This window comes from Buteo buteo, chromosome 4 (genome assembly GCF_964188355.1).
Source record: "Buteo buteo chromosome 4, bButBut1.hap1.1, whole genome shotgun sequence".
NCBI lineage: Eukaryota > Metazoa > Chordata > Aves > Accipitriformes > Accipitridae > Buteo > Buteo buteo.
The window spans coordinates 1178128-1205956 of NC_134174.1; the positions used below are offsets into that span (position 1 = coordinate 1178128).

General features: G+C 58.0%; 2 protein-coding genes, 1 long non-coding RNA gene and 1 other non-coding gene across 11 annotated transcripts; 1 reads left to right on the forward strand and 3 right to left on the reverse strand.

The window, feature by feature from the left end:
- The first annotated feature begins 7 nt into the window (after positions 1-7).
- Positions 8-9619, forward strand: OPN1SW (opsin 1, short wave sensitive). Of its 3 annotated transcripts, none has more exons than XM_075026752.1 (6): positions 8-89; positions 6712-6952; positions 7327-7495; positions 7915-8080; positions 8517-8756; positions 9356-9619. In XM_075026752.1, exons 2-6 carry the CDS (start codon positions 6721-6723, stop codon positions 9476-9478), a joined length of 930 nt encoding a protein of 309 aa, XP_074882853.1. In that variant the 5' UTR covers positions 8-89; positions 6712-6720; the 3' UTR covers positions 9479-9619. The 3 variants fall into 3 exon arrangements, with proteins under 3 accessions (XP_074882853.1, XP_074882855.1, XP_074882852.1); XM_075026754.1 differs by lacking the exon at positions 8-89 and adding an exon at positions 663-801; XM_075026751.1 differs by lacking the exon at positions 8-89 and having other exon boundaries at positions 6508-6952.
- LOC142030513 (uncharacterized) lies at positions 2429-3787 on the reverse strand. The gene is made up of 3 exons (XR_012650200.1): positions 3766-3787; positions 2526-2631; positions 2429-2459 (listed from the first exon to the last, which is right to left on the reverse strand). It is a non-coding gene; the product is annotated as an uncharacterized LOC142030513 (long non-coding RNA).
- TRNAP-AGG (transfer RNA proline (anticodon AGG)) lies at positions 5476-5547 on the reverse strand. Its single transcript has one exon. It is a non-coding gene; the product is annotated as a tRNA-Pro (tRNA).
- A 1058-nt stretch (positions 9620-10677) lies between the features above and the next one.
- On the reverse strand, positions 10678-27443 carry CALU (calumenin). Of its 6 annotated transcripts, none has more exons than XM_075024503.1 (9): positions 27350-27443; positions 24245-24424; positions 23604-23852; positions 22658-22894; positions 17706-17899; positions 14333-14499; positions 13943-14003; positions 12971-13170; positions 10678-12628 (listed from the first exon to the last, which is right to left on the reverse strand). In XM_075024503.1, exons 4-9 carry the CDS (start codon positions 22876-22878, stop codon positions 12524-12526), a joined length of 948 nt encoding a protein of 315 aa, XP_074880604.1. In that variant the 5' UTR covers positions 22879-22894; positions 23604-23852; positions 24245-24424; positions 27350-27443; the 3' UTR covers positions 10678-12523. The 6 variants fall into 6 exon arrangements, with proteins under 6 accessions (XP_074880604.1, XP_074880601.1, XP_074880603.1 ...); XM_075024500.1 differs by lacking the exon at positions 17706-17899 and adding an exon at positions 17970-18163; XM_075024502.1 differs by lacking the exon at positions 17706-17899 and adding an exon at positions 17970-18163 and having other exon boundaries at positions 27356-27376.
- Positions 27444-27829: the final 386 nt, after the last annotated feature.

The window sequence follows — 27829 nt, forward strand, 5'->3', positions numbered from 1 at the left end:
CAAAACGCCGGTAGCCACGAACCCCGGCACCCCCCAACGCCGGTAGCCACGAACCTCGGCACCCCGAGCCCCCGCACCCCCAAACGCCGGTAACGCCGAACCCCCGCACCCCAAAACGCCGGTAACCCTAAACACCGGCACCCCGAAAGCCCCGAACCCCCGCACCCCAAAACGCCGGTAACCCTAAACACCGGCACCCCCAAAGCCCCGAACCCCCGCACCCCAAAACGCCGGTAACCCTAAACACCGGCACCCCCAAAGCCCCGAACCCCCGCACCCCAAAACGCCGGTAACCCTAAACACCGGCACCCCCAAAGCCCCGAACCCCCGCACCCCAAAACGCCGGTAACCCTAAACACCGGCACCCCCGAAAGCCCCGAACCCCCGCACCCCGAACGCCGGTAACCCTGAACCCCAGCACCCCTTGAACCCCGGTAACTCTGAACCCCGGCACCCCCAAACGCCGGTAACCCCGAACCCCGGCACCCCCAAAAGCTCAGAACCCCGGCACCCCCAATCACCAGTAACCCCGAACCCCGGCACCCCCGAAAGCCAGTAACTCCGGCACCCCCCGAACCCCAGTAACTCCAAACCCCGGCACCCCCAAACGCCAGTAACCCCAAACCCTGGCACCCCCTGAACCCCGGTAACTCTGAACGCCGGCACCCCTAAATGTCGGTAACCCCAAAAACCCCGAACTCTGGCACCCCCAAACATCGGTAACCCTAAACACCGGCACCCCCCAAACCCCGGTAACTCCGAACCCCGGTAAACCCAAACCCCAGCACCCCCCAAAGCCAGGTAACCCCGAACACCGGCACCCCCAAACCTCCCGACACTGGTACACAGAGACCCCCCCAAACCCCTGCAACCCCGCTACCTCCAAGTCCCCAAAATCCCAAAACCCCCGAAACCTCGACACCCTAAAAATTTGTCACCCTAGCACCCTGAAACACTGGCACTCCAAAATCCCCAAAACCTCGGCACACCCACACCCTGACACCCCCAAAACACTGGCACCCCGGCACCCCCAAACCTCACCACCCCTGAAACACCAGCACCCCAAAACCTCAGCACCCCGGTACCCCCGCACCCTGATGGCCCAGGCACCCCAAGACCTCATTACCCTGATACTCCAAAACCCCAGCACCCCAAAACCTCACCACCGCCAGCACCCCGGGCACCCAGCACCCCAGCACCGTTGGCACCCCAACCCCCCCCCCCCAAAGACCCCTCAGGAAACTCACTTACTTGGGACCCCCCCCAGAAGACTCAGTTGGGACCCCCCCACTCAGGACCCCCTCCCACTCATGAGTCCCCCACTTGGGACTCCCCAAAAAACTCACAGAAGAAACAGTCCCCCCCAGGACCCACCACCACCCAGACACCCCTCCCCATCAGCCCCCCTTCCCTTGGGACCCCCCACTCCAGGCCCCCCCTTGCTGGGTGACCACCCCACTGGTGGCTCAAGCCGTGGGTCGCCTCAGCCGTGCCTCAGTTTCCCCATTGGGGTGACTCATGGAGGGGGGGTTCATTCATCTTGGGGGGGTGGACCCAGGGCGTCGGGGCCCCCTCAGTGACCCCTGGACCCCGCTGCCCCCCAACATCGTTGGTGCCCCCCCACACCTTGGGGGTCCACCTGGACGCCTGGGTCCTCTTCAACACCCTTGGGCCCAGGCTGGGGGGGGGGGGGTGGGGGTGGTAGACATCTGGGTGCTCCAGAGCTGGGTCCTTTGTTGGGGAGGGGGTAATTTTGGGGAGAGGGGGGTGTATCGGGTTCCCCCTTGTTCCGGTGTCCGGCTGCCGGTGTCACCGTCACCACGTCACCGTTGGCCACCCGCCCTGGAAGCTTCCAGCGGGTGGGGGGGGGTGAGGGGCACCCAGACGCCTGGGTCCCACCCGGGGGGGGGGATGACACACACACAAGGGGTGCAGGACGCCTGGGTTCCTCTCCCCTCGCGCTGTGACTCAGTTTCCCCCCCCCTCCACCCTCCACGTCGAGGAGTTCCCTGGGTGGGTGCCGGGGTGGGGGGGGGGTGGTGGTGAGGGTGCACCCCAGGGTGACGGGTGACAGCGGGTGGCGGGGGGGGGACGACGACGACAATGGCCCAAGCGCCTGCGCCAGCGCCTAAAAATAACCCAGCGAGTCAGAGCCACGCACCCGGCACCCAAAATACCCCGGGGGGGTTGGGGGGTTGGAGGGGCATGTCCCGCTCGGGGGGGGGTGACACGGACGTGGGTGGTACATGGGTGGCACCCCCACCCCGGGGACCCCAGCACCGACAGCAGCCATACAGAGGGGTATCTGGTGTATTGCTCTGGGGGGGGGTCAGGGTGCTCCGGGTGGGGGGGTCAGGACGCCTGCCGGGGTCTCAGCTCTTCTTCAGGTAGGGGTAGAGGAAGATGATGGTGGAGGCCAGGACGAAGAGGAGGAAGGGCTTGAGCCCGCCGGTGGTCTCCTGGGGGGGGACGGGGGTCAGGGCCACCCCCACCACGGTGACACCCGTCCCCCCCCCACTCCGTACCTGGCTCTGGGTCCCCTCCAGGTACTGAGGCTGGGCGTCCTCGGGGTCCTCGGGGTAGGGGGGCACTGGGAGGGGACCCCTGGTGCCCCCCGGCCCCTCGGGGCACCTGCAGGAGATGGCAGTGCTGGGGGCTGCCGGTGGTGTGGGGGCACATGGCCATGGGGACAGGGGGACAAGGCTGGGGGGGGCACAGGGTACTTGGGCAGGGGGTACCGGGGATGTGGACGTGGGGACAAGGGACATGGGGACAGGGCGAACATGGCCAGGGGCACGGAGGGACAGGGCTGGGGGCACGGGGGACGTGAACGAGATGACGGGGGGGACACGGCCATGGGGATGGGGGGGACGCGGGTCAGGGGACACGGGGGACGTGGCCAGGGGGCACGGGGGACACGGCTGGGGGCACAGGGGACATGGGCCAAGGGGACACGGCTGGGGCCAGGGGGAACACGTATAGGGCCACATGCGGGAGGGCACGAGGACACGGACGTGGAGGTCCTGGGGGGTCCCACGGGGGCTATAGGCAGGGGGTCCGTGGGTCCCGTGGGGGCCGCGGGGCGGTACCGGTGGCAGCGGGTGCCGCAGAGGTGCCGGCAGAGGCGGTGGTGACGCTGCCGCAGTGCCCCGTGCTCCTCGCCCAGCGTCTCCCGCTGCGCCCGCAGCCTGCCCAGCTCCTCTGCGCGGCACCCCCGCCTCAGCCCCACGGCACCGCGACCCGCGGCAACCCACCCCACGGCACGGGCCCCCACGCGACCACCGCCCCCCGTGCTGCAACGTCACCCTACCACGCCATGGCCACCTTCCCACCTCACCATGGCCACCAGCCCACCTCACCAGGGCCACCAGCCCACCATGCCGTGGCCACCAACCTTCTGTCCCGTGGCATCACTCTGACATACAATGGCCACCAGCCCACCACGCCATGGCCACTGTCCCACCACACCATGCCCACCAACCCACGGCCACCAGCCCACCTCACCATGACCACCAGCCCACCATGCCATGGCCACCGTCCCGCCTCACCATGGCCACCAACCTTCTGTCCCATGGCACCACTGCCATACAATGGCCACCAGCCCACCACCCCACGGCCACCGTCCCACCACCCCATGCCCACCAACCCATGGCCACCAACCTTCTGTCCCATGGCATCATTCTGCCATACCATGGCCACCATCCCACCTCACCATGGCCACCATCCCACCACGCCATGGCCTCCCCCCCGCCATGCCCCGCTCACCTCGGAGCCGTGCCACCTCGGCGGTGGCACACCGGTGCCGCTGCTCCTTCAGGCGGGCATCGGCGCGCAGCGCGGTGGCCTCCAGCTGGTGCTGGGCACAGAGCTCCTGCCCGCGCCGCAGCTCTGCCCGCAGCCCGGCCACCTCGTCCCGCAGCCGGGCCACCTCCTCCGCCTGCTGCGTGGCCTCCGCCGTGGCCGCTGCCCGCTCTGCCTGCGCCAGCGCCAGCGCCCGCTCCAGCTGCCCCAGCTCCGCTGCCTGCCCTGCCTGCAGGGCGCCCAGCTCTGCCCGCAGCGTCTGCAGCTCCGCTGCGAGGGGGCACCTCGTGGGCATCGCCGCTCGGGGTCGGGGGGGGGCACGGGGCGCGGGTTGGGGGGTGACAGCCCCTATGGGGTGCCCACCCCCGGGGGTGCACGTCCCTTGGGGTGCCAGCTCCGATGGGGTGCCCATCACCCTGGGGGGTGCCAATTCCTGGGGATGCCCGTCCCGAGGGGGTGCCCGTCCTCGTGGGGTGCCCATCCCTGGGGGTGCCTGCCCCGTGGGGCACCCATTTATGGGGTTACCCGTCCCCACGGGGTGCCTGTCCCTGGGGGGGGGGGGTGTGTCCCGGGTGCCCCCACTCACTGCCCACGGAGGGGGAGGCGGTGAGGTCCATGGCCCTGCCAGCTCTGCGCTGGGGCACCCTGTGCCCTGTGACGGTCTCCTGGGTGACGGTCCCCAGGGGTGGCATCTCTCGTTGCCCTGGCAACCGCCTCCCCCCTTCCCTGGGGGGGCCCTGCCTGCCCGGACGCTTGGGTCCCTTGGGTCAGAGGGGCTCAGGGGGCAGCAGTGCCCCCCCTGCCCAGTGCCACTGTCCCATACCAGCACCCCACCACCAGTACCCCTGCTCCTGCCCTGGGGTACACCCCCCTCGGAGCTTCAGGACACATTGTGGGGAGTGTTCACTCTGGAGCCTACCGATGGCCACGAGGGACACATGAGGGGGCAGCGTGCCAGGGTGCAGGGGGGCAGCTGGTATGGTACGGTGCGGTACGGTATGGAATGACCCAGCCCAGTACGGTGGAGTGTGGCCTGACCAGGTACCATATGGTGTGGTGTGGCCCAGTGCGGTATGGAACGGTAAAATCCAGTCTGACCCGGTACAGTACGGCCCAGTGTGGTGCTGTGTGGTACAGCCTGGTACGGTACCGTGTGACCTGACCTGACCCAGTACAGCCCAGTATGGCCCAGGCTGACCCAGTATAGCCTAGCCAGGGCAGGACCCCCCCCCCCAGCCAATGCTGGGGGCTCAGCCCATCCATGTCCCCCCCCATCCCCAACCTTGCCCCCCCCAGCACCGCCCAGTCCCTGCCCCAGAGCTGGACACAACCCCACGGGTGGGCACCCCCCCTACACCCCCATACAAGGACACAGACACCCACGGAGGTCTACCCCCCCCCACCCCCCGCACCCCCACAACAACGGACACGCACCCCCCCGCCCGTGGGCTCCGCGTGGGTCCCGGGGGGTGCCACCACCCCACTGTCCCTCCACTCCACCCGGCCTTTATATGCACCCCCAGCCCCCCGGGGGGGGGGGGGGCGGCCCCAAGAGCCCTTAATCCCCCCCCCTAAGCGGCTTGTGCTCATCCTTCCTGCCCCCACGGGAGGCCCCATGGTCCCGGGGGGGGCAGGAAAAGGGGGGGGGGGGGAGGGGGCAGGAAAAAAAACTTCGGGCTCGTCCGGGATTTGAACCCGGGACCTCTCGCACCCTAAGCGAGAATCATACCCCTAGACCAACGAGCCGCCGGCAGCGCCGCCCGCCCCTCCACGGGCCACGCGTGGGAGGTGGCGGGATGGGGGCAGCCGGGGGGGCTGGTACTGGGGGGTACTGGGGGGTACTGGGGAGTTGGGGGGGGCGAGGGGCACGGTGGGGAGGGGGCAACGTCAGGCCTGCAGCCCCTCTCAAAGTGCACAAGCCCCTTTCCCCCGCCCTGGGCAAGGCACCCCCCCCGAAAGTGCATGCCCCCCCCCCCGAAAGTGCACCCCCCCCCTGCAATGCACCCCCAGCAGTGCACCCCCCAACCAGCCAACCCCGGCAGTGTACCCCCCCGCCGAAAGTGCACACTCCCCCCCCGAAAGTGCACACCCCCCCCCCCCCTTTGCAATCCACCCCCAGCAGTGCACCCCCCCCCCCCAAAAGTGCACATCCCCCCCCGGTAATGCACCCCCCGGCAATGCATCCCAAAAATGCACACCCCCCCCTCCCCGGGCAGTGCACCCCTCTGCAGTGACACCCCCCCACCAATGCACACCCCCCCTTTGACGTTGCACCCCCAAGTAGCGCACCCCCAGCGGTGCGGGGGGCAATAACGGTGGGGGGGCACTGGGCGTCCCCGTGGGGCTGCGGGGGCACCGTAGGGTGCTCGGGGGGGGGGGGTGTGTGACCTCACTGGGGGTCCCCAAGTCCCCCCCCCCCGGAGGACCCCAACCACCCCCCCCGGACCAACCCAGGGCACACAGAGCTGGGACACCCCGGTGGCAGCCAGACCAAGCTTGGGGTGCCCTGTGTGTCCCCGGGGACCCCTGGGGGACCCCCAACCCCCAAGACGGGTTGGCGGGGGGTCCTTACGCCCCCCTCCCACCCCCAAATCCCCCGGGAGCCTCGGCAATCGGCTCGGCCCAGCTTAGGGAGGCCGATTAGGCTCTCAGCCCGGCTTAGCCCCCCCTAATCCCCAAGTTTGCCCAAGGATGAAGCCCTGATCCCCCCCTCAGCCGTTAAGCGGCTTGGGGCTGGGCAGGGTATATCAGAGGGGGAGGGCAGGGGACCACCGTGCCCCCCCACCCCCCCCCAGCCCCATCACCATGTCGGGTGACGAAGAGTTTTACCTCTTCAAGAACGGGTCCTCGGTGGGACCTTGGGACGGTCCCCAATACCACATCGCTCCGCCGTGGGCGTTCTACCTGCAGACCGCCTTCATGGGCTTCGTCTTCTTGGTGGGCACCCCCCTCAACGCCATCGTCCTGGTCGTCACCGTCAAGTACAAGAAGCTGAGGCAACCCCTCAACTACATCTTGGTGAACATCTCCTTCAGCGGCTTCATCTCCTGCATCTTCAGCGTCTTCACCGTCTTCGTCTCCAGCTCCCAGGGCTACTTCGTCTTCGGCAAGCACATGTGTGCCTTGGAGGGCTTCGTGGGGGCCACCGGAGGTAGGTGGGGGTGACCACCATGACCTGGTGGGGCTGTAGGAGCTGGGGCGACCACCGTGGTTTGGCGGGGCTGTAGAAGTTAGGGTCACCACCATGACCCGGTGGGGCTGTAGGTGGAGGTGACCACCGGGGTCTGGTGGGGCTGTAGGGGTTGGGGTGACCACCATGACCCGGTGGGGCTGTAGGTAGCGTTGAACACCATAGTTTGGTGGGGCTGTAGGTAGAGGTGACCACCACGGTTTGGTGGGGCTGTAGGGGTTGGGGTGACCACCATGACCCGCTGGGGCTGTAGGTGGAGGTGACCACCGTGGTCTGGTGGGGCCATGGGGGTTGGTGGGAGGTGGGTTGAGGTCCCGGTGGTGTCCCCCCCCCAGGGCTGGTGACGGGGTGGTCCTTGGCCTTCCTGGCTTTCGAGCGCTACATCGTCATCTGCAAACCCTTCGGCAACTTCCGCTTCAGCTCCAAGCACGCCCTGATGGTGGTGGTGGCCACCTGGGTCATCGGCGTCGGCGTCGCCATCCCCCCGTTCTTCGGGTGGAGCAGGTGGGGGGGGGAGGTGGGTGGTGGGCAGGGGTGGGCAGGGTGCTCATCTCCAGGAGTGGCCGGTGGGGGGGGTCATGGGGGTGCCATGGGGGTGTCAGGAGGGTCCTGAGACACCCAGCAGTGCCATGGGGGTGGCACGGGGGTGCCATGGGGGTGCCAGGAGAGCACCGAGACACCCGGCGGGGCCTTGGGGATGGCACGGGGGTGCGGAGCGGGATGGCAGTGCCGTGGGGGGGGGGGTTCATGGGGTGCCATAGGGGCGTGGAGCAGCCCAGCATTGCCACGGGGGTGCCCCAGGGGTGCCACGGGGGTGCCAGGAGGGTGCCGGGACACCCAGCGGTGCCGTAGGGGTGCCACGGGGGGTGCCACGGGTGAGCCCCGTGGCACGGAGCGGGGGGGTGAGTGCGCCTGCCCCACAGGTACGTGCCCGAGGGGCTGCAGTGCTCCTGCGGCCCCGACTGGTACACGGTGGGCACCAAGTACAAGAGCGAGTACTACACCTGGTTCCTCTTCATCTTCTGCTTCATCGTGCCCCTCTCCCTCATCATCTTCTCCTACTCCCAGCTGCTCAGCGCCCTGCGGGCCGTGAGTCCCGGGGGCACGGCGGGCACGGGGAGCCCAGGGGCTGCGCACACGCGTGTGCAAGGGTGGGAGGATGGCGGGGGGGTGGGGGGGATTGAGGGAGGTAGAGAGGAGAAATGGCCAAAGGGAGGGAGGAAAAGAAGGATGGAGAGCAGAAGAGGTGGAGGGGGATGGAGGGGGATGGAGGGATGGAGAGATGGAGGGGTGGGGAGATGGAGAGATGGAGGGAGGGAGGGGTGGAGGGATGGGGAGATGGAGGGATGGAGGGAGGGAGGGGTGGAGGGATGGGGAGATGGAGGGATGGAGAGATAGATGGATGGAGGGAAGGAGGGATAGAGGGATGGAGGTAGGAAGGGCTGCTCGGGCAGGAGAGAGGCAGGAGGGCAGGAGGTCCGGCCAGGGGCCGAGGTGGGACCCTGACCCCCTGCTTCGGGCGCAGGTGGCCGCGCAGCAGCAGGAGTCGGCCACGACGCAGAAGGCGGAGCGGGAGGTGTCCCGCATGGTGGTGGTGATGGTGGGCTCCTTCTGCCTCTGCTACGTGCCCTACGCGGCCCTGGCCATGTACATGGTGAACAACCGGAACCACGGCCTCGACCTGCGCCTGGTCACCATCCCTGCCTTCTTCTCCAAGAGCGCCTGCGTCTACAACCCCATCATTTACTGCTTCATGAACAAACAGGTGCCCCTGGGGACACCCCGGGACATCTGGGTGATGGGGACATCCTGGGGACACCCAGGCAAATGGGGACATCCAGGGGTGCCTGAGGACACCTGGGGACTAAGGACGTCTAGGGACATTTGGGGACCAGGGTCATTTAGGGGTGCCCAGGGACCAGGCACGATCATGGAGCAGGGACTGGGCACCAAGGATGCCAACGGACTGGGGACGTGCAGAGACCGGGGACACCCGGGGACAAGGACACGGGGAACACCCATGGCTGCCCAAGGACATCTGGGGACCAGGGACATCCAGGGACGCCCAGGGACGAGGGACACCTGGTGCCAACAGACTGGGGACATCCCAGGAGCAGGGACACCTGGGGATGAGGGAGACCCAGTGACACCCAGGGACTGGGATGCCTGGGGACACCTGGGGACACCTGGGAATGCCCAGAGCCGTCTTCCAGGGCAGGGGGTACCATTTTCCCGGAGACAGGAGATGGGGTCAGCGTGGCATCAGGGATGGGAAGACAGTCCGAGGGATGGGGGACAGAGAAGGGGGACAGGGGACACGCGGGACCTCCCGGGGCTGAGCCGGCCGCGTTCCCATCCCCGTAGTTCCGCGCCTGCATCATGGAGACGGTCTGCGGGAAGCCCATGACGGACGACTCGGACATCTCCAGCTCGGCCCAGAGGACGGAGGTCTCGTCTGTCTCTTCCAGCCAGGTCAGCCCCAGCTGAGGAGTCACCAGCGCCCGCCCCGGCTCCAGGACCCCCTGGCTGTCCTTGCTATGGGGCTGGGGCTGCCTTGGGGGTCCGGGGCCGCCCCCTCGGCCAGCCTAGGATGTAGGCGCGGGTGGGACAATAAACCACCGCCGCGGTCTGAACGCAACACCGAGGTCTGAACGCAAACGCCGAGCCCGTCTGCGCGTCGGTGGCTCCCCGGCGGGGTGGGGACGGGGGGGTTCCGTGGGTGGCTCAGCCCCACGGCTGTGGGACAGGATGGATGCCAGCACAGGACCCTGCCCCCTCGTCCTGCTCAGGACCCACAAGCGGTGGTGGGGCGGGGAGGTGGGGTGCTGCCCTCTCCCACCACCCATGGGGCTGGGGAGGTGCTGAGCCCCAAAATCTGTGGGGCTGGGGTGGAGCTGGGGGCCTCATCCCTGGGGCTGGATCCCATCTATGGGGCTAACATTGTGCTGAACTCCCAATCCATGGGGCTGGGGTGGTTCCGAGCCCCATCCATGGGGCTGGGATGGGGCTGAGGCCCCTTCTGTGGGGCTGCGGTGGGGCTGAGCCCCCAGCCATGGGGCTGGGCCGGATCCCATCTGTGGGGTCAGGGTTGTGCAGAGCCCCCATCTATGGGGTTGGAGTGGTGCTGAGCTCCTCTCCATGGGGCTGGAGCGGTGCTGGAGCCCAGTTGTGGGGCTGGGATGGTGCTGAGCCCCCCATCTATGGGGCAGGGGTGGGGCTGAGCCCCTTATGCGTGGGGCTGGGGCAGGGCAGAGCCCCCACCCAGGAGCAGCGGGGACAAGCGTGCAGGACTCACCCAGGACCCACATCAGCCCCACATCTCCCCCCCAGCCCCACACCCCAACCTCCCCGAGGGCGCAGGGTGCCCATGCCCAGTTTGGGGCACAACTTGGGAGGGGTCAGAAGGGGCCTGGCCGAGCCCCCCAGAGCCCTGACCTGGGGATGCCCCATTTTGGGGTGGGGGGGCCACAGGGGCTGCATCAGCCCTCCCCGGGACACGTAAACACTTCCAAATTAAGTTATCCCTGTCCCGAGCGAGCGGGGGACGATCCGGCCAGCACCGCGCCGTGCGAGCTGGAGGAGCGGGGGGGTCACACACACCCCTCCCCCAGCCCTCACCCGCATCATATTTTTTTGGGGGAAAACGGGAGCGATTCCGTCACCGCGAAACAAAACCCCGACGCAGGTTAATGGGGTGAATGTAAACGGGTTTATTGAGCCACAGAATCTTCCGGCACGGCTGCGAAGCTCCGTTTACACCAGAAGGATAAAAATTAAATCATCCCGAGAGGAGAAATACCAGAGGAATAAACACGGGGTGGGGAGGGTGGGGGGACGACACACACAACAACAGGGGAACGCGGGGGCGAACCCCACGCCGGAAAACAAAATTAGTGTCTGAAGTCGTTAATGCCGAGGAGCCGCATGCTCGTCATTTCTAAGTCCTTCTGGGTGGAGAAAGCCGAGCATGCCGGAGCTGGCCAGGGGTTTGATGTTGGGGGGGTGGGAAGCAACCGGGGCCCGATGGTGCTGCGTTGGTGAGTCTTTCCCGGCATTCCCCACTGGCCAAATCCGAGAGCCCCGTGTGGGGAAGGGGGGGACGAGCGCCGAAGGCACGTTCACCGCACGGATCTCGTATAGGATTATCTGATTCACCATCGAGTTATATCAAAAGTGTTACTTTAAGAAAGGTACATGAAATACGAGGAGTATATATAGGTTATAGTCCGCGCTTTTAACCCTTGGAGACCGATTTAAGGGAGAAGCCGGGGTGTTTTTTTTGTTGTTTCCCCGGCACGGGTGGCCGGCACCAACCTCTGCGTGATGCCGCCGGAGGAGGATCCACGTTGCTGCTGGTCGGCCGAGTGCGCGGGGACAAGGCGAGCAGGCTGCGAGAGGGAAGCGAGACGTCCCTGGGCGAAGCGGGGAATGCAGGGTTACAAAAAAATTTAAAATAATAAAAATAATAAAAATAGAATATTAATAATAATCAAGAAAGAGTAACTTCATGCTACAGGTACGATGGGAGTGCAGCGAGCGTCTCCCCCCATGCCCGGCTGGGTGCCGGCCCTGCCGTTCCTCCTTCGCAGCGTTTTTGGGTGGATTAAAGGCACTTTGAGCGACGCCCAGGGCTGCAGAAGCGGGAAAGCATTTTGATGGGGAGGGGACCGACACCATCAGCTTGTATTGCTGCCGGTTTTCCTGCACCCATGCAGCTCCGCTTAATTAAGGGGCTTGCTAATTGGGCTGGCGGAGGGAGTGAAGCACGTGGAATGGCCCTGCACCCGTTTCTGGTTACGAAGCCCCCGCCGGCACTCGCCTGACTCGGAGCCTCGCCGTTGTTTCAGAGAGGGGTTTGCAAATCCAGCTCCTCCTGGAGAACTGGGAAAAGTGCGGGCAGACCGGGCAAGGGCTGCCTGCAAATCCCGCTGGAGCCGGAGGCAAGGAGCTGAGCACGACTCCCTCTGGGCCAGATGAACCGTGTTTGGATTTGCAAAGCCCGGTCTAAAACAAGCATGACTCACCTCTGGTTTTATTTTTCCTTTTGGCCCTATTGTTCTCTGGCTTGTTCTAGGGGTTTTTTTCCTTGATTATTTTATTTTAAAAGACCGTAGCTGAGTACATACCAACAAATCAAAGGGGAGAGAGGGAGGCAGGGCAAAGGGGGAACCGTTACCGTTGCTCTACCCTTAGCTTGTCAGGATACGTGTTTCTTCACTTCACGTGGAACCAAAACAAATACAAAAATAAACAGAACTCGTTAAGACCATAAAACAATGTGTAAATCTAAAAAAAAAAAAAAAAAAAAAGACACAACCCACGAAGTGTCGTAGTAAGAGTTGGTTTTCAGAACAGCGAGTCCCCATCCCTTTGGGAAAAAGGAAGAAAAAAAAAAAGGACGGGAAGAGATATTTTTTTTGTTTCACCTCATCGCCTGAAATAACAGTCTCAGTAGCGAAAAATGTTTCTTATGATAATCCCAGAAACTGTAAAAAATAAATTATTTAAGAAACGGCTTTCTCTGTACAGCTCTTAAAATTCATCGTGTCGCACCAAGGCCTCCCCGAAGTCTGTGGCCTGACTCCCCACAAACAAGTCGTACTTCTCCACGATCTCCTCTTTGGTCAGCTTGCCGTCCTGCAAGAGACATAAATTCCGATTATTTATCCCACAGTGGCTCTGTTCCTCCCTCCCCAGCTCCCCAAAATCTCACTCAACCCCTCCGAGGGATGGAGAGCGCTGCCCCGGGGGAGCCGAACCACTGCGGGGAGCGCGCGCCCAGGCAACTCTTAATTAGATAGCTTAACGAAGGCGCTTGCCAAGCCATTTCAAAGGGCTTTAGCCTTATCGTTGGGGAAAGGAAGGCCTCTGAGCTGTGAAGTCGAGGGCTGCAGGCCCAGCTCCAGCGGAGACTGCGGGGTGGGGGGACGGGGACATCCTCGCTGGGGCCCCCCCGGGGAGGGGAGGTGCCGTCCCCACCTTGTTCTGGTCGGATTCGTAGACGAGGTGTCGCGCTTCAGCCTCGGCATGGTCGTAATCCGAAGGAAGGATCCAATCTTTGGTTTCCTCCTTGTCCATTTTGCCATCGCGGTTCTTGTCTCTGAATTCCACAAATTGCTCCCTCTCTGTTTTCACCCACTCGGGCTCGTCGGCGTCCCCGTCGTGGCTATACATGTCACCTGGAAGGCACAGTGGCAGGCTGAACACCCCTCCACCGGATCCATCCCGAAGGAAAAACCACCAGCGGGACACATGTTGTCTTGGTTCTGACTGGGATAGGGGGGCTAGCACCCCTCTGCCATCCCACAGGAGCGCAGGTCGTGCCCGGTTAGACCTCAGGATCAGCACAAAGGCTGCTGCTTTCAAGGGGAAAACAACAAGACCCCCATGTGCCCACAGGGGCTCCCCCTTTCCATCTTCGAGAACCGCCTTTAAGCCTCTTTATTTCCCTAAATTCACCTCCAAAATCTTAAAGCGCTGCTTGAAATGGGTTTGGAGAAGCAAGGCAGAGTTTCTCCTGACATATTTTGGAGTCAGAGGCACATCTCGCTGCCCCTCTCCCCTGCCGAAGCTTTCCATTTCAGATAAGGGGTGTTAAAAAGGGCAGCTGTTCAGCGTCCCGCCGCTGCCAAGGGAGGAGGCAGGGACGGGCAGCCCCCGCCGCGTTAAAGAGCGGACAAGCCTGGATTTTGAGCAGATGCTCCCTTCCCTCTGGGGGTCTGGAAGATGCTCTTCCCACCCCGAACACCCAGCGTCTGTCACCGGTTTGGGATTTAACCCAGAAATCCCACAGTGAGGACAGAGGAGCGGGGCAGGTCTAAAGTTAGGAAGTTAAGAGAGATAATAAAATTCCAGAAGGGGGAGGGACGGGAAAGCACATGCCGGCAGCTGCTCCTGCCGGACACGGTGAGGAGGGGACGCGGCGGCAGAGCCAAGGCGCCGGTGTCTCACCTATGTATTCCTCCAGATCAATGTAGCCGTCCCCGTTCTTGTCGATGTCCTCCATGGTTTCCTGCAAGGAGGAAAGAGCGGTTAGCTGGGCTCAGAGCAATTCCCCCTGGCAGTGACCCCTTTACTGGGGCTGATCCAGTCCTGTGCCAGCGCCAGCATGCACGAAGATAAAATCTGCACGTTAAGAACCCCCCAAAAGCCATGTTTTGTGCTCCACAGCCAATCTTCTCTGCCTACAGCCACCCCTGATCCACATCCGCTTGATCCACTCAAGGCCATCCTGCTGCAGGACCGTTTCTGGTGAACACCCAGACTTCCGACCCTCTCCATCCATTTCTTTGCCATAAACACCACCACCTCCTGCGAGATCACCAGCCACAGCGGACCCACCTGCACGACTATATCTTTCATGTAATCATACTCTTCAGGGTGCAGGAAGGCAGTGAACTCTTCCTTGGTGGCAGTCAAGTCTCCATCCTTGTCAGCCATCTTGAAGCGTCGTTCATCTCGCACCATCATTTGTTTATAATTAAACCCATCGTCAGGGTCTGGGTCATCTGGGCAGAAGAAAAGAAGAGGCAGTGCCCTGGGTCAGCTCGGACAGGGGGGAGATGCCCCATGGTCACCACCAACCCAACCCAACCTCAACGCAACCTCAACTTCCTCAACCCAACCTCAACCTCCCAGTGCTTTGCCACAGCAGCCTGAATTTTAGATATCAGCGGCCGTCGTTTGTCTTCTGCACCTCCTCTGCCAGGAGGAAGAGGAGGAGGAGCTGTCAGTGGTCGTGGGATAACAGCATTCCCAGGGAAGATGCCCTGAGGAGACAAGGGTTGGGGTTTTTTTGGCCGGCACGGCCCCAGTGGCTCAGCCCAAGCTATTTCTGGAGGAGAATGTGTAAGGGGATATTGCTCCCCGCTGCTGGGGCGGCTTCAAAGCCAGCGAAACATCACCCAGCGCCCGCCACAGTGGGAATATCTGGGCACATATGGACACTAGATATAGCTACGCCAACAGCTATAGATAAGCTTTGGGATACCGAAGTCAGCTTTGTTTGTCAGCCTATAGAAAAATATTGATAGAGGAGGACGATAGAGGAGCCAAATCCTTGCGGGGCGAAGTTAAGCGAGAGCCAGGCCTGGTCTAAAAAAAGGCTCCCTCCCTTCTCTGTTTACATCCAGGACAAAAGGCAGGGGATTAAGCAGCTCTATACAAGCCCCGGTGCCAGCCAACCATTAAATATAAGACGGTAAGAAGATTTTATTTTAAGTCACCTCTAGGGCACAATTAAGCCTAAAGTTTCCTATTCTATTCCCAAGCTTTCACCTCGGATAGCGGTGTATGCCGAAAGCTCGGCGAGAGCAAACAAAAGCCTCGGGATCAGCGTCAGCTTGCAGGACAAGCAGAGTCAGTTGAAGTTAAAAGCAATTTCTTTTAATACCGCCATTAGCTGAGTGGCCTTAATCAGTTTCAACCAGGTGGCAAGCAGCAAAGAGCCAAGCAAGCTGACTGTTTAACAAGGGTTAAACCCACCCAAAAACGCTTTGCATTTTAGTCCCTGACCTCGGTGGCACAAGTGAAACATTTTATAGGGCAGATTGAGGGGAGAGAGCTGGGGAATCGCTCAGGAGCTGCAGGCAGCAAAGCCACAAGCTCAACTTTTTAATCTTCCTGATATGAGCAGGAGAAACACGAGCGTTTCTGGTTTCAGGACCCACCCATGGCGACAAGCGAGTCTGATGGGACTGAAGAACAAAAAAAAAAGCATTATTATTATTATATCCTTATTTTTAAGGAGGTTTTAAATGGAGTTTTACTTTAAGATGAAGCTCTTGGTTATTTATCACTTAGTGTTCTCGCTTTCCCTATGGAAAGTAGGATTTTGATCCACAGAAACAGCCTTCAGCGCTGATGCACACCAAGCTACTTTATTACAGTACTGGGTGCAACCCAGTGACTAATACAGTGCCGAAGTTTTTTTAAAAAAAAAAAAAAAAAAAAGAAAAAAAAGAAAACAACAGCATTTCATTTTGATGACAAAAAGCAAGCATTTTTTAAATACTCAGTAGAGCAGCAACAGAGGGTGGTGCCTCGGCTCCCACGCGCCGGGAGAGGGATGTTCTTAACTTGATTAAGGGATCGGCCGGCCTCTTGGCCACGTGTCAAGCTCTCCAGAGTCATTTCCAACGCCGCTCCGGCCGGAGAAGGGAGAGAGAAGGGAGGGGAGACTCTGGTGTAAGGGATGAGAATATTTCAGCAGAAAGGAGCTGTGGAAAAGCAATTCCTGCTGAAAAAAGGAGCACGGAGCCAAGGCATTAGGCAGGCACGGCTCTACCGGGTAGAGCCCAGTGCCGTGGCTGCAAGAGCGGGGTCGTTGTGATCCTCCCGGCGTTCAGTAAAGACAAAAGTATGTGGAAGCAATGCTGTAATAGGCTTTATCAGTACCTGCCAAGGGCACTCAGCGTCGAGCGCCAGTCCCCAGCTCAGGCTGGCCAGATCTTCATGGCATATCGTCAGTCATGGGGGCCAGGCGCTCCCCTCTTGTACTAATTAGGCTTGAGAAATGGTTTTCTCATTAAGGTTTTGTTCGGGTTTTTTTGTTTTTTTTTAATATTCTATACCTACAGGTCAGAAATCCCACTAGACAGACTCCAAAAAGCGTGATAAAAGCCCTCCTAGGAGCTCTTCTCCCCCTTCAAAGCTGGATTTGAATGGGCAGATAGGCTAGGCTTTCTGTGGATCTCAGTAATTACACTATTAATGGAAAAGGGAAGCTTAGTAAGACCTGCCCCAGCCCTGAGGGGGTCTGGGAAGCTTCGTAAGACCTGACGGGGTCCTGGGGGGCTGATTTCCCCAGCCACCAGCACGGCAAACTTCAATCTTCCTCGAGCTTTAACCCACTCAATTAAAAGAAGCCGTGACACAGCCCGAGGGAAGACGGATAAGCCAGAACTGAGAGGCAACAGCCTCCATACATTCTGCAGAGCATTTGACTATCTTTGGAAATATTTAGTAAATTAAACCTTATTTCATGCTTTCAAGCTGTAGCTCATCATACCATATACGTCTGTGTTCCAGGAGGCGGGAACAACTGGCAGAGGAACCGATATTTTTCTAACATCTTAACCCCAGAAGAGCTTCTTCTTACCTCACTCCTCGGGGTGTTTAAGTCCTTATGGGGCTGCTGACCTGTCTTACATGCCAAAATCTACAAGCTCTGGGGTCTAAAGCTACTGCCAGGACAAGTGGAGAAACTGAGATGTGCAAACAGGACTTTGGAAAGTGATTAAGACTCTTCGCTAATGATCTTCACAGATTTAGGAAGGGTGCAGACAACCAGAAAAGGGTGGCTTCTACGGCCACAGGTTAATCGGCATCTTTCTGCAGGTACTAAATGCTACCAGTAGCTTGAAATTCAAAAGCTAGAAGGCAAAAAAACCATTACACCGTGTGCCTTTAATCGCATTATTGCTCACGACTGAGCTTTGAGCTAATTTTCACAATTAAGTGCATCAATAAAGCAGAGTTACAAAGCTGCGTGTTGATTGCAAACTTCACCTTTGTTTTTTTCCACATCTTTTTTTTTTCCCCCCCTTTGATTGCCGTTCATTAATGCCATCAGAAGGTAAATTCGGAGGAGACTTTTTTTTTTTTTTTTTAAGTCTGAGACTTTGGGGATGAGTCAAGAGCTCCCACTCTGCTCCATTGCACTTCTGCTTTATTGATTAGAGACCACCACCAGATCGGACACCTTGCCCCTTACCGAGGTAAGTGCCATATGTCACGTTTCTGTACTCATCCCAGGAGATAAATCCATCTTGATTCATGTCAAACTCCTGCCACTGGCGTTCGACACTGTCATACACGTATTTCTTCTGGGCCTTCTTAATCCAGGCTTTCAGCTCCCCCTCCGTCACAAACCCATCCTTATCCGTGTCTATCTTATCTACAATCATTCTACAAAAACAAAACAGCAAGTTTCAAGCGCCGGCTCCGCAAAGTTTTTATCCCAAGAGTAGAGACCTACCTAAGATGTAGCCGTAGGTGGCATTTTTATATTCCTCCCAAGAAATGAGGCCGTCCTCATTGAGGTCGTGCCCTTTCCACTGCCGCTCTACATCCTCGTATATCCAGCGCTTTTGTGCAAACTTAATCCAGTCTTTCAGCTCTTCCACAGTTACAAACCCGTCTTTGTCTTCATCTATTTTACTTACAATCTTTCTGTAGAAAATGCAGAAAAATCCAGCAAAAGTTAAGGGAAACAAGGCTCTAGTTCTACTGGGCAGAGCATTTGAACCCATGGATGCCAGAGTGAGCAAGTCAAGGTGTTTATTAACGGGTCCCAGCATATGTGACCACACGGACAGCTCATCCTTAAAACCAATGTACAGTTTAGCTGCTGAAACACCGCCTTTCTCACTCTGGGGCCATTCAGGTTTTGTACTCTTCAGGAAATCATGCGTCTTAGGGGAAAGCATTTTCTTGTCAGACCTTGGGAAATGCCCAGTCGTGTCTTCCCACCTCGACAGTGCGCACGGAGTTAAATGCGTACAGGTACTTACATTAAAAGTGGGAAGCCTGGCCCTGGTGAAGGGATACAAAGACCGAGCCTTGGCTTGTTTGCACGCCCAAGCCCAGCAAGGCAGAGAACACCCTCGTAGGACAGCGACAAGAAGCTGACGTCGATGTCAGATCCCACCCGAGGATGATGCCCACCCATTTACCGAGGGAGAAACCGGAGATGTGTGGTTTATAAAGCACGGTGCAAGGCCGCGTGCCTTCTTTATTTTTAGCAGCAGCTGTGAAGAAAAGCCGCTGGGAGGAATGCAGAGATCCATAGGCAGATGCACGCAAGCCTTGGGGAGGGGAAGGCAGCACGGTCAGGGGTAGCTGGGCTGTTTAATGCTCGCCGTTCCTCATGCGTTACTCCTAGGAGTAGTCGCGGTGTTTGTGCAATGCAGGGCAGGCACAGCACACGCTGCGTTTCAAGCTCAGCGCTGGGAACTTTCAGTTTTGTCCTCCCCTGGCAGCGCCAGGCAATTAAAACCAGGGACGACAGCCCAAAATATTTTGCTTGGTCAACCAGGATCATTTTTTTCCTTTAAACAGGAAGGTTCAACATGAAACTGGTGCTGTTAATTCAGTAATCCATAACTCAAATGCAGGAATTTTAAAAGACTGTGTTTTAAGACACCACAAGAGTATTAATTCCCAGAACACTGATGCAAAGCGAAACATCAGGTGCAAACCCAGCCTCGTCAAACAGATGGGACACTGGAGCCACCCTGCACTTAGCTCTCGGGTTTTGTTGCTCTGTAATTGCTTTTAAAAAGCAAAACCACAATTTCCTCTGTGGCACAAAGGATGTTCCTAAAAACAAAAGGCTGAATAGATAGCTGGGATAAGACTGGTGAAAATATTTGCATTACTTCTAGAAGAGTCTTTCAGCTCAATGCCGTACTTTACCTGTGACAGATGGCAGCTCGCAGACCGCGCACCACATTTTGGAGGCTTGAGTCATTTTACAGGCTATTTAATAGTTGCTCTTTCAGGGAAACAATTCAACTTTTACATATTGCATTGCCATTCAAGAGCAGGACAGGAATACCACCATGAGAGCATGTAACACTCTCGTGTGACAAGGCATGGTACAGGTTAAAGCCTCTTGCTTTGTTTGCAAACGGTGAAACTGCAAACACAAGAGTCAAGGACTGGGCTGGTTGGAAACTTGCTTGCCAGGAAAAGCGGGCATCATCCTTCCCCGGCTTTATCACAAAGCAGCCTCCGAGGACCGGATCCCATTGGGAATTTCCCCAGCTGCTTCCCCAAGCATAAAATCTGAACCATCCCAGCCTCATTAAAAAGGTTTCTATGACACCAAACCCCACAGTGTCAGCAAAACGAAGAGGCGGCAGAGCAGACCAGCCAAGTGACAAGATTGGGCAGTGGCAGATCTCGTACAAAACCACTTTTCATCTGTTCAGCCAGGGGTGATGAGAAATTGGCCACCAGCTGAGCTGTGAAGTACTGCTCAGCACCCGGAGCTCAGGCATTGGCATGCTGCCGTCACAAGAATATATTGGGAAAAAACCCCACCAGAATGAAGAATTGGAGCCCGCATTGGGGTGACTTTTCCAGGAAAGGTTTCTAGGTGGGGCAGCAGAAGTTCAGAAGTTTAATCAAAAAACAGCTTCCCTGTTTAACTGCATTAAGAGAAAGTTAAACTCTGTCCCCACCTGGAGCCCAGGGCAAGCTTGGCACTGCTGAGGACACTTAGGCAGCTCCTAAACCTCTGCCTTCAGCTGGTTCAGCAGCTTAGTGCCGAAACCAGATGCTCACAAGCTGGTTTCCCAGGGCAGAAGCCACAAAACCCTTAAGTTTTAATAAAAAACCCTGCCGTTTTGTCACACAACGCCACAGCAGCCTATGTGGGGAGGGGGTGGCAGGGGCACCAGATGTTTTGTGATGGCTGGCAGCTGGAGTTGACAGGCTGCTTTGCTTTCCCACTCAGGCATCCTAGGGAAGCAAGGGGATCCTGTTAGCTCAGCACTATTGCCAGGAAACTCACAGAGTGTTTCCCTAATTCAGCAGCCTTTAAAGAAAAACAAGGTAGAGCATGGGACGCTGTTCCAAAATCCCAGTCGTCCCAAGAAACAAGGAGGTGAGACGAGCTGTACGGAAACCAAGCTGGTAAACACGGAGCCAGAGCTCTCTCCCAGAAAACTAGGTCCTTTCAACAGAACAAAGCTATTAAAAAAAATAATTTACATAATTATGCATTCATAACAAGTTTATCAAACCAATTCAGGCTCGGGAAAGTGTGATGAGTTTGCCTCTGACTTAAAAAAAAAAAAGCAGAAAAAAAAAGAAAAAAAAAAAGCTGGTTTGTGTCAAGGGCGAGAGCAGTTTGAAACAGCCTCGTTAAAACATCCGAGTGGAAACTCTTACCCCAGCCCTGCTTCCACTGCCAGCTTTTTCCAGTAGATAACTCAGCAGAACAATGAAATTAAAGCGCAGAGCCATGACAAAGCCTACGGGTCAGGAAAACAGTGCAGGGGGGAGGATCGCCGGTGCATTTTTGCTCTCTGCAGCTAGAGCTGCAGAGTCGCCTTTGCATTCATTTCTGCTTTAGGGGGATCAGGAGATCCTCTCCAAACTACTTCCCTCGCAAAAAAATACCTGGCTTGTCTTATTTTGCAGTTTGCAGACCGACAAGGGTCTTGCTGCAATGGATGCGGTGGTCCAAAGAGTTTTTCCCAGTTTAAAGAGTCCCCAGGGGAAAAAAAAAACCCCAAAACCAACAAAAAAACCCCCCACAAAAACCCCAAAACACCTCACACTCCAGCATCCAGCAAAGACTCCTTTACAGCAGACACAGCTTTGTCTTTGCCTAGCCTCTATTGAGAGCAAACTGCTGGTGGAGAGGCCCGCAGCTACTTCCCACCCCAGGCAGACAAGCCGGATGATCCATATGGATGCTAAAGCACGTGGGAAAGCCTGGCATCACTCTGTCCTGCAAATCCAGCTGCATCTGTTCAGTTTACCTCACTCCGGGTGGCATTTCCCTCAGCACCTACACATGGTTAAGCTTTCCCTTCTCATCAGGGAGCCTCATTCTCTCAAAAAACCACCCCCACCCCCCCTCAATTTTCATTGCGGTCTGCACCAATTGCTGCTCCACCAGCCGTAGTGTAGGGTTGAGATGTTCAGCTCTCACGCTGAGGACTACGCTGGTGAGCAAAGCCCATCCAGGCATTGGGACGCTGCTCTGCGGGCCGGAGGCAGAAAGCAGACAATGCCACCAGCCTGCTGTCTTCAAAAACCAGAAAAACAGACAAAGCTGAAGAGTTAACAGGCAATTTGGACCATCACGAGTCAGTCCTTTAGACCGACATCTTGAGGAACGTCCCAACGGCAAGGCCAAGCTCACCAGGGAGGTGCCAGGCGGGAGCACAGCCCTCAAGAGTCTCTGAAAATGTCTTATCGGGGCTGCACCTCCGAAGGTTTAAGCCTTTCTAAGCCCAACGTGAACAACTGTGCTGGCAGCTGCTGCCGCATGCACAAAGGCACACGCTGTAGTGCCGAGAAGCCGAGACTGCCAGGGCCAGCGCTGACCCTCTCTGATAAACACCCTGTTCTGACATCCGCAGGTGGCAGGGGAGGAAAAGCAATGAAGCAGAAGCTAATTTTTCAAGAGATGCTCTGTTTTCACTAACTCGTGGCTCTACATAGCAACCAGCTGCTTCTCAACTGGGAAGACTAACGTGGCAGGAAAACGCAAGTAGTCCCCTGGGTTTTCGGCCTCCAGCGGTAACTGGAGACCAGCAAGCTCTGTTTAGCACAGTTTGAGTATGGCAAAGGGGAAAGATGCTTATTTTTATTTATTCTTTGTAGTTTTGGGGAGTAGTTGGTGCTTGGAAGCAAGCGTGCATGGTTGGAATGAATCAAGGTGACCTTGCATGCTGAGCGCAACGTCTCCAGCAAGGAGAACGGCACACGTGTCGCCTAACTTTGTCACTACCATTTGTGTTGGTCACTAAATTTCAGCTACTGCTGCCTTAAAAATTACATTTGAAAGGCTCTGGTTGAAACTACCTCTGCCACCTGAGGTGCAAGAGAACGTACATGAATGCCGGGGTGACATTTATGGCCAGCACAGTCCACTGTGAATTCTTTCTCTCTCAATTTGATTTTTATTTTGGCTCTTTTCCTTACCCGAGTCTCTCCTTGCTCTCCTCCGGCGTAAGCTGATCAAAGGTTTTGGCCTCATCCGCACCAAGGAAAGCGTCGTGGTCGTAGTCAAAGTTCTGCGCATCATCATGGACCTTGTCACTGAGCTGCGGGTCATGGTGAACCCGGTCCTTCTTCTCGGTGGGTTTGCTCGAGATGCAGAGCATGGAGAGAGACAGGCACAGGAGGAGCTGAGGGATGGTCATGGTGGTTCAGATGCACCTATGGGACAGCGAGGGAAGGGGAATTTAGGAGCTCGCACTGTGACAGGAATGCCGGAGCAGCACGCTGCCAGTTCCAGGGTCACAAGCCAGAACTCTGACGCCAAAATGGGGAGAGCTGATGAATTAATACAGATTACCTGGGCAAAATGATGAATTAATACAGATTATCTGGGGAAAGTGATCTTTGATCCCTACAGCGCTTGCAGAAACTCTTATTCACACACACACGGAGCAGCTCCCTGCTCCCAAAGCCCTCACACAAGCCCCAGCCGAGCCCCTCCGTACGGCAGAGAGCAACAACTGTGTTTGTTGGAAGGAGAGCCTGCTCGGTGAGGAATGTGAAGGATGCATGGCAAACATGCAGGGCAGATCGCCCATTACGCAGCCCTTGCCAAGCCGGTGGCCAGCCGTGCCGGCTGCCCTCTGCTCTCACGTCCTCCTGCCCAGTTCCCTCCCCAATAAACCCTCCTTCCCAGTGAGGTAGCTTGTCCACCCGATGGCTTCAGACACTCCTCCAGGACCTCCGATACCCTGATGTGGATGGAAGCCTCACCCACACACATTTCACCATTAATTCAAGTCCCACTAGGCTTGCTACACCCGTCTGGAACGCAATTCCAGGTGCTGGGTGGGTGACAGACGCACACGATGACAGAGACGTTCAGGACGTGGCAATTTATCGCCCGGATCATCTGTCCGGCACTCACACAGTAACTCTGCAGCATCAGGGATGGTCACAGCACGCGTCTGGGCTGGAAACGCCGGATAAAAACGTGAGAATTGTACAATCAAAGAGGGCTCTTGGAAGTATTCCCAATCCTTAGCTCTTTAATCTAAATTTAAATCAAGCAGTTAACATCGGTATTCTTCAGCACGCCGTCCCACCTCTCCAGCAGCGGGATCAAGCTGCCTTACTCTTTCCACACATGCTCAGAACTCCACCTGTGCAGTCCTGCCTGAAAAATTTTTTAAAATTAAATTTTACCCTGTAGAAACCAGAAGTTAAAGAGTCCATGCAGCTAAAATTACTTGCAGAGGTTAGAAAGGAGCAGCAGAATGGGAAAAAAACTTCTAACAGAATAAACCAAGGAGAGTTACCTGCCTGAAGTGTTACTCAGGAGTTGGTGAGGTCAAGGGATTCTTTTTATTTAAAATCAACCGCTTCACCAATATTTGCCTAAAACAATGCAGGCAGCAGGGCAAGGAATCCACTAAACCCCCCCCACCCCGTAATGCGCAACGCATTTATCTGTGCGGCATTTGTGCCATATGAATCCCTTCAGTGATGAGAGCAGGCATCAGAGCCACTCAAAACCCTGCCGGGCACTGGGTAACATTCACTGAGCACCTCAGCTGCTCCTTCTCTGGCTCTGGAGATCTCCGGAGGCTCCTTAGGGAGCAAAGCCTTGAGCACCATGATGACAAATCTGGCAGGTCCAAGCTGTCCATCCCATCCCAGAAGCAGGCAGGGCGACCTCAGGGCTGAAGTGAGGCAGCAGCCGGTGAGCAAAGGAGAGAAGCCAAAACCCTGAGGAGGCGAGAGCACTGCCAGTTTTCCTGTGGAGAAAGCTGGAAACCATCGCTCTGCTGGGGCAGGGAGGGGGGAAAGCAGAAAAAAAAAAAAAAGAGGAGTCCCACTGCCATGACCGCATCCACTGACATGGGGATCTCGAAGGGAGAACGTGGGCTCTGCAGCAGGAAGGGATGAGGGATCCAGGCTGTGAATTCTGGTCTTGTGCACAGGAAATGCATAATGATCCCTCGGGCTTTTGGCCGTTAATTAATCCAAATAAAAGGGAAGTTTGGGCATAGTTTAGCTGAAGAAAGGAGACACGTGCATGCTAGAGCATCGGAAAGAATGGAAAAGATGGAAGAACAGCAGCTTTCCTCAACTCACAGATAATTTTTGTGGCACAAGCCATCAGCATAAATCTGTGCTACCCGGTCACATCAGATATTCAGAGAATCTGGGTTTTGATCTGTACAAACCTGTTCCTGAGGCCACTAACCTCACAGAAGGAACCAAGATAACACTGTGACAAAAATATCCGAGTTAAGAATAAAACAGACATCGTGGAAAGCAGTAATACTCTCTTGTGGCTTTTATGACAAGGATACCTGGAACCACCCCACCCCCCCGGGAGATTCTCCCCGGGCTGGGCGACTTAACCCCTTCCCCATCTCCTCACATCTCGCTTCTCGAGACCACCACAGAAGGATTTAAGTGATGCTCCTATCAGTCTCCAACCACGTGGAACGAGCTTCACGATCACCATCAGTTGGCAGGGCGAGGGGAAAGCCACATCCTCCTGGGGACGGGAGGATAGGAAAGCAAACGAGATGAAAAGCGACACCCGCATGGCCGTTTGCAATCCAAGCTCGATCCGGGTGAAAAATCCTCAACCCCCAGGCACCTCTGATGCAATCCAGCATGGCCATGACCTCAGCAGGAGGGGGAGGACACCCCAGGCGTTATTTAAGAGGAGCTCTATGTATATATTTACACGGAGTACCAGACTCTCGCTCACTTTGAGCACGTCCCAGCGCTGAGGGCCTGCCTAACACAGATCAACCTCTTGCTAATCCTGGGAGCGAACTGGACTAAAGCACAGAGTGACCTGGAACTGGTGTAAATACCACGATTTTATCTACAAAGTCCACGCAAAGCGGTCATGAGGTGATTAAAAGGGACAATCTGACCTCAAACATGTATCTTGGCACCAGGCCGGGTGCCAGGGAGGCGATGAGCCTTACCTCTGCGGGTAAAGATGCTGCTCTAGTGCTTGGTGGGACAAAAAAAAAAACCCCAAACCAACCATTATTCATAAATAATTCACATCAGTAACAGCTTCCGCCAACCGACAGCTGCTCTACCAATAGGACTGACCCCCAAATTTTCCTTGGAGCTCACAGTTTTGGGAAAAATAAGGCTTCAAACTCTATTACCTGTGCCCCTCTTCTCTCCCCAGCTAGTTAAGCAAACCATAAACCGCTGTGGGAAGGGACTTCGGCAACAGTCTTCTGTTCTCCTAAATAAAAGGGTCTTGGTGGTGAACCACAGGGAAGTCAGAAGCAGCAATTAGTGGTGGGGAGTCGGGAAGTATTCCCTCAAAATGGGGTCTCTTGGAACCTTGGCTGGAGGAGGAACATGGGACTCTGGTTGGTTTTGTGATGATATTGAGGGAAGAACGTGGGATTCTGCGCTGGGTTTGGTCTTGTGGCGATTTTCAGAGCACACCAACAGCTAGAAACCCCTTTGGAAGCACACTTCCCACCTGGGAATCCAGCTAGCCTCACAGAAAAAAGCCCCTACAGACAATATAATTCACTCAAATTTGGGAATTAAGTCTCTGTTTTTGGGTTTTAAGGGGATTAACCTCATTCCCCAGCGGCCTTAGGCTGACAGGCAAACCTGGTCCTTATCCACAGGTGGAAGAGCAAGCAGGTCATCTCCGCAGGCCGCCAACGGAGCTCCACATTACAACAGGGGTGACAGTGACAAATGGTGGCCGAGGACAAGATGCCACAATGCCAAAAGGCAAGCGGACACAACTGTGCGGATAACGGAGGATTACGTCGACTATCGGGGTTGGTTTGGGTTTCATTAACATGCCCCTTCCGATATGCAATCGCCAGTGTTCGCCCTGCTGTGTAATTAATGGCAGTGATTGAGGACTTATCGCTCCGCTCCCCCAGGCCCGCGGGAGCTAAAACAAATAATGGGTGAGGAAAAAAAGCCATTAACGCCCTAAAACAAACGTTCACCGATATACGAAGAACCCGAAGGCTCGGGTTTTCACTAACAGTTTATTAAGAGGCAGAGGGAATTAGAGGAGATGCCTCCTCACAGCTCAGTGCCAGTGACCTCGGGTGCAGGATGCGGGCCGAGGCTGGACCAGGCCTGACGCCTGCCCAGGCCGGGGGTCCGGAGCCCAGTACTGTCCCCCCCTCCCCCCCAGCCCCCCCCTCCCCGGGCATGCGGTATGAGGACGGAGGCTCCTTCCCCCGGGGCTGAGGCAGCCGCGGTGCTGCCAGTTTCCCAGGGATGCTGCAGGGAATCCCGACCTGCACAGGGCGGGGGGGGGGGGGGGGTGGGAGGCAAGACGCAGCGGCTGCCACACACACACACCGGGGCACGGGTGCCGTTACTCAGGGCGGCACCGGGCCTGGCCGCGCATCCCCAGGCCTCACCAGCGGGACAGCCCCACGCCAACAGGACCGGCCTGGGGGGGACACAGTGATGCTGCTTCCCCCCAGGTTCCCATGGCGAGCAGGCCGGGGGGCTCCCAAGGCCCGGCCCAGCCGGTGCCACGTTACCGCTCCCCCATAACGAGCCCGCAGAGCGGGGCCGGCCGCTGCCGCTCCCCCCTCCACCAGCCCCCAAGGGCCGCTCCCGCCACCGGTGGGGCCCAAGGGCACCCTCCCGCCCCGCCGGGCCAGGTCCGTCCCTCACCGTTACCGGGAGCCGCCGCCGCCGCCCGCTCTCCTCAGCCGCTCCGCCGACCGGAAGTAGGCGCCGCGCCACGCCGCACGGCCCCCCGCTCTCCCTCCCCGCAGGCCAATCAGAGCGCGCCTCCGCCTCCCCCGCCGCCACGATCGGCGTTCTGACTGGACGCCTCCACCGTCCGTCCTCCCCCTCCGCCCGCCCCCAACGCTGCCCTCCGCCCACCTCCCCGCCCCTTCGCCCCCGCCTCCCTCCGCCCGCCGCAGCCCCGCCTCCCTCCGGCGGGGACGCAGGCGCCGATTGGCCCGAAAGCGCCACGTCCTCACGCGCGCGCCGGCCGGCGGCCCCGCCCACCTGGGCGCCCCGTCGTCGTCGTCCTCCCCCCGCTCCCTCCGCCCCGCTCCTCACTGCGCGCGCGCGGGGGTGGTGGGAAAGGGCGGGAAAAGGGAGGCGAGGGTGGCGGGTCGGGCGCCATTTTGAGGGGTCGAG